We start from the raw sequence: 12147 nt of genomic DNA on the forward strand, positions 1-12147 counted from the left end.
GTGCATTAATTTCATAATCCCATTTTTACACGACTGCGGCTATTTGATTTTGATAACGGCTAACAGTATCATTTGTTCATTCAGGATGCTGCCTTTTCCAAAACGCCATCTATGACATTTTGTTCCCTTGGCGGAAGGCAGTGTATAAAACTCCCCGTGAAGTTTAACCTTTCATTAAAGCTAACCTTCTTTATCTACTTCAGTACATGGCTGCGTTCTTAATTGCATCTTGCAGACAAACGTGAAACGGTCAGCACTGACATGAATGTGAGCTCTTTCAGGAGTGTAACTGTGCTAACTTATTCATATTTGTAAGCCAAAATCCCTGATAGGAAGAGGGACGCTTCCATCAGACATTTCACAAATTCATGCTAAAAACCAGCAGCCTTTGGAGGGACACCGATACAAACACAGACCCTCTGCGTTGTTTGTCCTGTGATGCAGGAGCTCCCCTAATCCTGCCCCTGTGCCAGCGTTCGTTTTTGAACTGTATTATTGAATGATGTTTTGAGTCATGCCAGCCTCCGAGGCAGCCGGCAGCGGAGGTTGGCCGGGGAGCCCTGGGGAAGCCCCGGCAGTCATCGCTGGAGCGGTAGCTGGGGCGTGTTACGGAGCCTGCACGCTGCTATTGTCAGCCAAGACTTAAGTCTCACTCAGAGTTGATCTTCAGTCAAGTAACTCTTCTCTGAAGTGAGCAGGCCCTCGATAAAGAACAGAAGAGGCTTTCATTAAGACTTTTTTGGCTGAACTCGTTAGGCTTGCCAAAGTAAACATTGCATCTGCTGCGAACACTGGCTCACACAAGACATAATAGGATCCCTTATTCTGTAGCTTCTGATTCTGGGCAGTTTTGTTGTCGTTCTGGACTTTTGCTGGAGTCGCAGGTTATCCAAGTGAAGCCCCACTGCCTGACAGCAAACCAAGGGGTATCATCATAGCTGCACAATAACCGTGCTCTGTGCCCAGGGGCCTTGGCAGCAGTATGGCCCATAATCCAGCAAAACGTGCAAGCCCCCGTGTAACCTCGTCCGAGAATTGCTCAAGCAATTGCTTTCTTGACTTGGGAGGAACAAGCAGCAGCTTATTTTGGCATGGCGATGCTACAGTGGTAGAGACAGCGTAGATCATTTGCATCTGCAGATGATTTTGGCTTTTTCCACTTCTGCAGAAGAGGAAGAGACAGAAGACAGTCTCCATTCTCAGCATCTCCACCAGCACTGAAGCTGCTATATACATTCCGTAACAGGCAATGCTGTGTCATTAAAGTAAATGAAGTACACCTCTAGGTGTGAGAGGTACTGTGAAAACAGAGCCCTTTGTACTCCGAGGTGCAGCTTAGTTCAGTATTTGTACCTGTACCTTCAGAGTTCCAGTCCTGGCCCTCTGCCACGGGGCAACAGAAGAGCTGCAAGAGGAGGAAAGACTCAGCTAAAGCTGCCACTATTGTTAGCGTTGGCCTTAGCACAGCTCCACTTCACTGCAAATGCCACCATGGCTGCTCCTTCCCTTCCCCTCTCTGCCAGTCTCTACTGTACTCTATCTTAAAATATGGTATGAACACAGCATTTGGCAAAATAAAACAAACTGTCACGCTTGTGAAAGTTCAGTGACTATATTCTAGTTTATTGACTGCAGTCAAGTTTTATTATGCCTCAAATAATTAAATACTGCAACAGTGACATTAAAAATACAGGCCAATTTACCAAAATAATTGTATTCTGCAGATTATGTACATATTATACATTTTACAGTATCATGTAAACTTTTTTTTTTTATACATAAGGTAACTCTGATTTATGGTAGCTAAAACCCAAAATACTTGCTGACGAAAATATTCCTATGAAACATAAGCATTGTGTCTAGGATACTCAGGAAAATTGCAAAAAATGGAAACCAGCTATAAAACATAATTGAGTTAGTAGAAAATGAATTAAATTACATTCATATAAAAAGTTAAACTAAAAACATTGCTATGCATCATTATTTAAAAAGGGAAAAATCCCAAACCTTCTCCTTTTATATATTAACACACACTTTCATGGGAAGCTACTGTGGCCCCATTTCCAGCAATGGGGCATAGCCTAGGAAATCCAGATTCCCATTCTCCGTATAACATATATTAAATAACTGGGGTCTGTACCAATACAAATATTGTATATATTCATGCACTGTGATTATGTTCCTAGTAGCCTACCAAGGCACAATTTTGTGTCATTCCCCACCCCCCTCTCCCTTACATTTAGGCATGCAGTGCTAGAGATGCTTGCTGTTCAAAAAGCTCCTGTAGGATGTCTCTAGTCTGATTTTCACACTAGAGGACACAGAAATCTTTTCAGATTAGACTTAAAAATAAATAAGTAAAAGAAGGTAAAGGCCTTCGTTCAACATCTTGCACCGATCGTGCCAACTCATTTAAAATGCCTTAACCACCTCTGCGGTCTCCAGAAAGCACGTCAATAAGGTGATGGAATTACATTTGTCCAGTCAAATTTATAATATATTAACTAGGATGACAAAATTGTTCCTTCTGGAGATTTTCATTCGTGTGACAGCTGTAGTGTTTTCATTTGGCATAACGGATCGTCAAGTCTAAATAGATTTCTAGCTCACATCTCAGCCGAGCACCATTTACGTTATCTGCTATGTAGTGCATGTAATTGAAGTACCTAGGTATGCTCATTAAAATAAATGCATAATTTAACTGTATATAAACAGCTGCCAAAATGAGCAGCTGTTAACCTGGCTGTATTCTGAAGGCTTGTAAAACTTGCATATTTTATAACCGCCCTGCATCTGTAAGAGGCTTGGTCCTGCAAATAGCTGGGCATGTGCTTATCTTTAAGGATTTGAAGAATCTCGTGAGATTACAATGAATGAAACTGCCTGCAGGCCTCTAGGAGCACTGCAGGTTGTGCCTTGGACAAGTAGTGTGGCCAGCCATTAGTCCCCTAAGTAGTGTCAAGGAAGATGAAACTTGACTAATACAGACTGGGTTTAGGCACTAGATAGATTCCCTCAGACGTTGAACATATCTGAAATTAGACCAAACACCTGTCAGACTTGGGTAAGGTGAAAATGTGTTACAAAATGGCCTCTTAAAACATGCCCAGAACTATAGAAAATGAAACCTATATGATGTCTGTTTATGTACATCTTTAATAGAAAAGAAATCCTAATCTAGAGTATCAAAATACTGTATTCATATAAACATATGAGAGCATCTAAATAGAAAAGTAAAAAGTGTAAAACACAAACTTCTTTGGGGAATTAAATATCCTAAAAAAGTTTTTCTTAAAATCAGGAATGTATGTGCTGCAAAAGATTGAGGACTACATCTCCCCTCGTCTACGCGTTTTTGCTGCAGCAGCTCCACGTTCCTCCTCCTCCTCCTCTTCATAATTTTCTTCATGGACTTCTTTCTGGTTGTTCTCTTCTGGCATTTCTTGCTCTTGATCTGCTCCCCCATTATTCTTTTCATCAGCCTGATTAAGAAAATAAAAAGTAAGAGATTCCATGGAAGTGACAGTTTTATTATAGTTTATTCTTGGGCCATGAGATGGAAGTTAACGAACACAAAAAATGACTCAGAGTTGTTAGAGCCAATGACCAAACACAGGAAAAACTTTTCAGAGGTCTTCAAGCAGCAAAAATGTATGTGGGGGTGGAAGGATGAGCAAAAGGAAGTTCAGACAGTGTGAAATGTTAAGGTTTATAATCTAAAGAAAGCTACTACAATTATTGTGCAGTGTCGCTGTGACATGATCACAGCTGTGTAAGGTGTTTAATCCTGTCATGTCACCGAATTTATGGGTTTACACAGTACTCACATTTTCATCATTTTCACCATATGGCTCTTCAGCATTGCGTTCCAGTTCTCGTTTCTTCTCTTCAGTCAAATCTTCCTGAATCTGCAAAGCACGGAGATGTTCTGTACATTATAACTTCCTTTAAAAAAGCAACCTGAGGCATAAGGGTGCACATTTTCACAGCTAAACTTTTGCAGAATGAAGACTTAAAAAGAGGAAAGGGCATGGAGAGGTTAAAGGAAAAAAGGAACAAATCAGGAAACTCAATTCCTCTGAAGGTGTATTTAACTGCAGTTTTTACAGACCCTCTTATCATCAGCTAATTTATTTTAAATTGCTTTTCCACATTTAACTTGACGCATACAGTATTTTCTCCTTGTCTTTTACAGTGAGAGTATCATGACAACGCAGAGTCACTACCAACATTCCATCCCGCTGTGGACTCCTATAAATATGTCAGCTCTGATAGGTGATGTACGTATTTAATGCTAACGTTGTCCATGTTTTCCTAGTGGTTGAGTGATCCCTCTGCTAACTGCTCTTGGAAAACCACAGAAGAGCAAGTGGGGACTGGTAGGGAAGGATAATCTCTTCCGTCCTTTCTTTTATGTCAGCACTTTCCCTCATTTCCATGTCCCTTTATGTTTATTTATGTTTAGGTGCAAATTAGAAAGAAGTAAACTTGATTTTCTGTTGGAAAATGGTGAGCTTTTGTGCACATCTGCTCCAAATGATGTCCTACAAGTTGGGGAAGATGCTTCCTGAAAGCCTTTCAGCTTCCCCCGTGGAAAACAGCCATTTCACCTGGCTGGGAAATATTCACCACTCACTGCTGCCACCTACCCCTGCCATAACAGCAGGAATACAAGTGCTGCTTCTCACTGGGCTCCCTTCCTGTAGCAGATAGTAGCAACAGCCAAATACTTTTTCTCTCCCTCCTTGTATCAACCTTCACCAGTAGCAGGACAGTTTATTTATCAGTTTCTTCCATCAGGAGGAGAAAGCTGCTTGTGAACATGCTGTTTGAGGTTAGGCATTACTGCTATGAGATAAGCAACCATCAAACCTGGATCACTGAAGGATTTATTGGAAAGATCTGAATAATCTTTCCAGTGTGCAGTATTTTAGTCACCACACTAAAGAAACTGTTCCTAATTATAGCATCTTACCTCACTCTTGATTACCCATTCAATCGCTGCTCACTCTTAATACTTCCAGTAAGCACGCTGGTTCTAGTCCTTCATGAAACATGCATCAAATTATTTCCTGTAAGCCAAGGTAATTGCCAAAGGCCAACTATTCCCAGTTCCTGATGACCTAATTTGATTTAAGTAACCATATTTTGGACTGGTGAATTCTAATTGCATTCCAGCTAATCTAGACAAAGTACTCCCCACAACTGAATAATGAATAGCCTTTTCTATTGCTTTTTGGGAATCATTAAGTATGAAGTAGAAAACAGCAATTGATTAGGTACGTATTGAAGAAATGCAGAGCAGAATATATGCTGCTGCATGCATAATGAGCATGCCATTCAACGTACGAAGGAAAAGTCCCTTCTTCCTCCAGTTCAAAGCAATGTGCTAACAGCTTCCTGCTTGACTCCATGAACAGTAGGGGCTTACACAACTTGGACTGCTTAGGAGGAGCACAGATAAATCGAAGTCAGTCCTGAAGAGTAAATAGCTGACCAAGAAAGCACTTGGCTCAGAACAGCAGCGTGTGATTAAGGGTGCAAAGTTCACGAGGTTTTCAATGACCTCCGAAGGGCTTGAGGTTTGCAGGAATTTTTCCTTGCATTGTGAATGGCTTAATCTTTTCAATTATTGCACAATTAATGCCGTGTTGTACGGAAGGCTAATAGATTACAACACTAATAGATTACAACAGGTAAGCATGAATAACACTAAATGTGTTCATTAGTGGAGAGCAGGGTAATGGCAAAGACTCCCTAGGTTTCACAAAGTCAGAAACTACCATTGGCAAAGTGATTTGGGTTCATTTTGCAGTTAGAAACGATACCAACATTGAAAGTTAAAGAGCATTTGCTATGCTATGTGAGTCCACATACGCCTTACTTCTGTTTTCTTACCTCTTCTCCTTCTTCCTGATACTGTTCATCCACATTATCTTCCTGCTGGTCAGGATTTCCTGCCATCTGCAGAAAGATCACGTTAAAATTTAGTTCTGCGTACATACCTATTAATTTTAGAAGACCAAGGGTTAAAGCTTCTTGTTCTGGGACTAAAGACTTCATGTCAAGGCAAAGGAACAATAACAGCATACGAAGTTATAGTGCTTTCATTAGCATTAATGATAGCCTGGCTACATGATTTAGAATTGCCCTAAATTAAAAAATAGCAGAATGATTAAAATAAAATTCATTTCACAGAATAAAGCAAGACTTTCCATACTAATCAGGAAGACAATGACGTACTCTTACCAATAAAGACTGATGTCATAAAAATACAAATTATCTCTGCCTAGAAAAGTTTACAGAGTGAACACAACTCAAGTTGTGCAGCATTCACTGGAATGACCATAGAAGGAAATGGACACCACTGCTTACAGTCGATTGAGTGCTGATGGCATGGAAACAGCACAGCAGGAATTTGTGCAAATACAGTAAGATCGTACGAACAGGAGTTCCTGCAGGCACTTACGGGAAGGGAAATAGGGGCACCCTTAAGTGTGAGATTACAGAACCTTGCCGAGTGAATCTCGTGATGAAAGCTGTACTGGTGTATCACCAGGAATAGTTTCATACTTCTACCTGCACATCATACGTGGTTTAAAAAAGATCTTTAAGACTGGAGTTCAGTGTTCTATCATCAGGCAGTGCTACACACTGTTCTTAAAGGGCACCTGCAGATCTTTCTTTCCCTTTACTGACCACTAGGTGCTCTTCCACTCCCGGATGTCCTTGTTTCTCGCTGTTCTGCTTGTGCTTTTCATTTTCATCTGGTAGATTTTCTTCTCTCTCTTGCTCAGCCTCCTCAAATTCATCTTCTCCCTGGTTGTTGGGGTCATCAGCAGGGTTCAAATCTTCCATGGCTGCCTTCTGTAATTTTCAGAAATGAATATTAAATACATATTTTTAATCTCACAGCCAAATTCCACTTCACTTGAAAGCTACCCTAGAGCATGAGCTATAGTAGAGCCAACTCCATACCCACTGAAACCAGCTGGAATCTCTACACACATCAGGGGTCACTACATCAAAACCTAGTCAACAGAGAATTGTCAGTTCTGAAAGAAAGAGTACTGAACACATGCTAAGAGGACAGAACTGCATGCTAAAACCTGGAATGAAGCTGATGACTTATTTCACATCAGCTGCTGAACTCTGTTTACTGACTATCTAACAACTGACAATACCTAATAAGACCAGCTTAAAAAAAATACCTAAGAGTTTAATTAATGTGCACAGCTCAGGAGCTGATGATATCTTTCATGATCAGTCTGTCCTATAATATTGACCTCATCTATGTTAACAGGAGCATGGAGGAAAAATCCCAAACACACACCGACACAGGCAGTCTTCATCACACTTTACCATTCAAAAAATGAGCATTTTATTACTGCCTTTTTTTTTCAAGAAAAGTGTTTCCAATATCTTTATAAATGACAATATAAAGTTCCTTTGAAATATCTGCTATACACATAAATTTGCTGAAGACAAGGGGAGGAAAAATGATGCACTGTATGTTCTACTACACCAAGTAAGACGGAACTTGGGGAAAGCACAGTACTGGATCTCCTGAAACTCTGTGAAATCCATATTATGGCTGCATTCAGCGCTGGAGTTATGTTCTCTTTCAAGAGCTCACACTTCTTCAATACTGAAAAGGTTTTGATTTAGTGATCACAGATTCCTGTGGGAAGACTCCAGCTGGTTTCAGTGGTTATTAAGTTGGCTCTCACCCTCTTATCTAATGATAAGAAAAAAAAAATAGTCACCACTCTTTGACTGACCACCAATGAATTACTTCTGTTATTTTTTTGAATCCAATTTTCCCTGTTCAGTCCCTGCTAAGTCCAAATCCTTTATTCCACATAAAGCACAGATCAAAGGAATGTAGAAAAGCAACTTGCTTCCAACAAGAAAGCTCTTTTTTATTTCTTCCCAAATCAGTAACAGCAACTTTAAATAGATCTCGGATGTAGCTTTAAACTGTGAAACTTGTCTTCCTAGCAGACCTCTGTTTCACCTTACTTCTGCAGTGTATAATTACGTTAGATGAGACTTCTGGGTTTTCATTTCAGTAGCAATTGCAATCCATAGCATCTTAATTCATACTCACTGATTCGTCAACCTGCTGATTTTCTACTTGATGTTCTGGTTCTTGCTGTTCATTTGCATTATTTTGATCATCTTCACCTTCATCCTGGTGCTGGTTGTCACGTTCATAAGCTGACAAATTTTTGATATTATTATTGTATTACAGAAGTTTCTACTTAGCCCTTTTAAGAAACAGTTTCCTATATACTAGCTTCCATACGTGCTTTTAGCAGTAGTTAGCTTCTCCCTGAAGCATTTACTAAACAGATAATGCCAACAGAATTATTTTACTGCTAGTAGGAAACCAACACTGGAAGATTATGCAATTTGAAGACATCCGACAAAATCATAGGCAGAGCCAGGAACGTAACAGAGACACAAGCCTAGTGGCTTAATCAAAAGGGCGCTCTTCTTTTCAGGAATATGGATAGGATCTTTATTAACACCTGTATTTTAGTCAGTCGGTTCAGCCAGTGTTATTTGAGCTTGGGGTTTTAAACTGAGTTTGTATTTCATTTAAATCCAAACTGGATATTAAAATCTCACATGAAAGGCAGTTCAGAGGGAACCTATGAACATGGTAGGGGCATAAATGTTATCTTACCTGCTTCTTCTTCCTGAATACCTTGCTCTTCTTCCCCTTGTACGATGTCATGGTCCATGTTATCATAACGAGCCTGTTGACTGAGAAAAGTAAATGCAAATTCATCATTTCAGCTTCAAAAAGAATGTTTCTGCTTCAAGAAACAAACTACCCTACCTCATCTCTGCCTCTCCCAGCTCCTGCCAGAACGGGTTCCAGTCTAGCTCTCTATTAGCTGTCGTATTTTTGGATCACCTTTCCTGAAAGAAGGTGCTTTGTATAGAACCAATAGTCATTTGTTCCCCTGTACTAACTTCTGTACTTATATTTTGATATATACCAACAGGAGCTCACTTGTATTTTTAAAACTCCTAAGCTAGTGTAGTCCATAATCAAAGCAAAATGCTATGAACTGGAACACGCACTCATTACTCCAGACATCAGAAGCTTCTATAGTAAAAGGGAAAAAAACAAAACAACACCAAAATCCACCAAAAACCACCCTTAAAAATAGCAATCAGATTTATCCTTGGAAAGAAGGAAATGAGGCCCACTGTATTTATTTAGTTTCTGGGCAGTCCCGGTTCATAGCATTCAACCAGCCTCTTGTCAGTGGTTGTGTGGTGGAAGCCATGAAGCCCGGAGCCCAGACCATAACAAGCTTATGTAAAAGAATTTAACCTTAGCCGGTTTTTATAGAGTTTTTCCCCGTGTTCTGCCTCTTTCTGTAGCTGAAGCTCTTTTTCTTGAAGCTGCTGCTGCCGCAATAGCTGTGTTCGCAGTCTTTGCTGGTGCAGCGATTCCTGATGTTCTCTCAGCTGATCAGCCTCCTCCGCTCTTTGGGCTGCAAGGTGCTGCTGCTCCAGCTGTTGCTCATAGGCTGCCTTATATCTTTTTGTTACAGCTTTTGTTGGTGTTATCTGTCAGAGAAATGTTTTAGTCATAGTTTAATCCTAGATTCAATGATCAGAAGCAAGCATGCAAAAAACCTATAGCACCAAAAAGAAGAGGGAAAGTTACACCGATGCTAAATGCAATCAAGAAAATTACAGACAAGATTTTTTGTTTATTTTTGCCTGTTTAAATTTATATTAATTTTTCACTGCGCAAACTTTGGAAGTTTTGACATGTTTGTGGAGAACATGGCTAAGAGGATAAAGGACTTGGGGAAGCCATGCATTTCTTACACGTTAATAAAAAAAGCCAACATGTTACCAGATAGAAAAAGCTTTGAGGGCTGGCAATAAAGACAGTAAATAGGCTTCCATTGACTATGGGTAGTTTCAGTAGGGGCTGCTTGTGAGCCTTAAGTGAGACGCTGCACATTCTTTACAGCCAAATTGTAACTCTTCTTTCACAGCTTAACCTATCGCTGTTGTTCTAATCCGCTGCACCTGTTCAGCAATGACTTCTCATCCCATTGGAGTTGCACAGTTAATCTGCTAGGAGAGTAAGTGTTTACAAGGCCTAACGTGAGATCAGTAAAACGTATTTTCCATTGGAGATCCGATCTGGAACGTAAATCCAGGTTTCACTGGTTTTATTTAGAGCTGCACAGAGCAAGACTTGCCACTGCTCTGCACTGGTTTTCCCTGACTGTTTTAGTCACATTCATCTTGTTGTTAAAGTTCCTTTTTAAATGACAGCAAACCCTTGGATGGAAGCATTTACAGAAGGCAGCTATACCTGAAAAGGAAACTGCAATTTGCTGAGATGCATCAAATTAGTAAAGTGGGACATCTCTTCATCAAAGTGCTGAACAGAAGTCCTTGGCAGCTCAGGATATTCTATGATTTGTGCTCCTCACCTATCTTCTTTCCATCACCTACCACAGGCCTCAAATTTAAAGCAGGAGATAGGATTCAACCTGACAGCTCTTTTCTTCCATCTGTTGCTTTTTATCAGCAGAATTAATGTTCATTAAGCTGCACTTGGCAAGCAGAGCAGTGAGTATGTGCTGAAGTTGAGGCTGAATCCTATGCATCTAAGTGCTTTGAATCCCAAATTTTCTATAAATATGACATTAGTTTTACCTAAAACCAGGTGAGTGCTCTGAATCCCAAGCTTTCTATAAATATGATTTTATCTAGGAACAGGTGAATGCGATATAGGGCCAGCAATGAGAAGAGATGCCTCCATTTCAACAGCAAATCTAATCAATTAGTAGGAAAGAGAAGTGCTCCATACCTCTGACTGAGAACGTTCACCCAACATGTTGGTTTCTTCTTCCTTCTGTTCCTGTTTCTTCCACTCGTGTTCTTCTGGTACTTGATCCTGTTCCTCTTCTAAGTGCTCAGGCTGACCTGCCTGCTCCATTTCTTCCTCCTCAAGTTCTTTTTTGTGTTCCTCTTCAACTTGATCAACATGTTGCTCATCATCCTCTCCAGCTTCTTGTTGCTCCTGAATGTTCAGTTCTTTGGCATGCTGGCCCTCATTAGGCCTTCTTTGTAGATGAAAAGGCTCAACTCTGTCTTCTCTTTCCTGGGTATTTATTTCTTCTCTCTCTTTTGGTTTCTCATTCTGAAAAACAAGCACAAGACATTAAGGATTTCATATTTTCAAGAGAGCTATAGAGCAGATATAGATACCTTTATTCCAGCCTGCAGTAGCGGATCTGTAGTCAGGAGAGCCAAGTGCCTGCCTCAGAACAAACTACCCTTCCTGCCAAAAGGGATGAGTACCCAGCTCCTGGCTCTACATAGCTAAACAACTCGTTGCACAATAGCATCATAAATGCAGTTTAAGCCTCACTTTATTCTGAGGTGGAATGAAACTATTACAATTTTGTATCTAAAAAGAATGCTCTGTTTTTATTTCCTGTAGGTTCTGCCAGTCAATAACTCTAGTAAAACAAAAACACAACTGGCATTTTAACCTGTAGACTTTACCCACATCTTTGCCTTTTTTATCTTTCAGCATCAGGTAGTATGTCAATTTTAAGTATACTGACTTCAAGTGTGCCACTGAAACCTTATGAAATGCATGAAGAGAGAATTTCTTCAGAACTAAGCTAGAGCTTTTTATAACACATGAAATATCTAAAATGTTAGGGACAGCGTATTATTAAATTTCATATTTTTAGCAACTTCTGAAAACAGCTTACATAAAACCGTTTTAAAGGCCTTTGAACGTCATCTTGACCGTAGTTTTCTACTATTCAATCAAATTAAACTGTTCCTAACTACCTTATTCAAGAAGTGACAAACACGTATAATTATCCACATGCTTCTAATGGAAGCTGAGCACACAGCTAGTGTTTTGCTGAATGAGAACTATTTCCCATAGCTCCAGTCAGTGCCCTGTACCTCCTTAGGCTCTTCAGCCACAGCTTCGCGGTGTACTGGGAGGCTGCTGTGGGGAGACGGTGCCCGCACCTCTGGTTGCTCATTTGGTTGTTCCAACTTCTCAGGCTGTCGGAAACTTGGCATTTTGTTTAGTGTGTCCTTCAGTTGTTTGTATTCCTCCACCTGGGACTA

General features: G+C 40.2%; 1 protein-coding gene across 2 annotated transcripts in view; it reads right to left on the minus strand.

Moving 5' to 3' along the window:
* Positions 1-1602: 1602 nt before the first annotated feature.
* Positions 1603-12147, minus strand: part of GOLIM4 (golgi integral membrane protein 4) — a 32314-nt gene continuing 21769 nt past the window's right edge. For both annotated transcript variants that reach the window (XM_080605371.1, XM_080605370.1), the window contains 9 exons: positions 11977-12144; positions 10859-11191; positions 9353-9591; positions 8693-8772; positions 8111-8220; positions 6700-6867; positions 5899-5964; positions 3828-3908; positions 1603-3482 (listed from right to left, as the gene is read on the minus strand). In XM_080605371.1, the coding sequence (XP_080461497.1) occupies positions 3330-3482; positions 3828-3908; positions 5899-5964; positions 6700-6867; positions 8111-8220; positions 8693-8772; positions 9353-9591; positions 10859-11191; positions 11977-12144 (1398 nt within the window). In that variant the 3' untranslated portion in view covers positions 1603-3329. The remainder of the gene's footprint in view (positions 3483-3827; positions 3909-5898; positions 5965-6699; positions 6868-8110; positions 8221-8692; positions 8773-9352; positions 9592-10858; positions 11192-11976; positions 12145-12147) is intronic.

Source organism: Anser brachyrhynchus (assembly GCF_964034855.1).
Source record: "Anser brachyrhynchus genome assembly, chromosome: 9".
In the NCBI taxonomy this organism is placed as follows: domain Eukaryota; kingdom Metazoa; phylum Chordata; class Aves; order Anseriformes; family Anatidae; genus Anser; species Anser brachyrhynchus.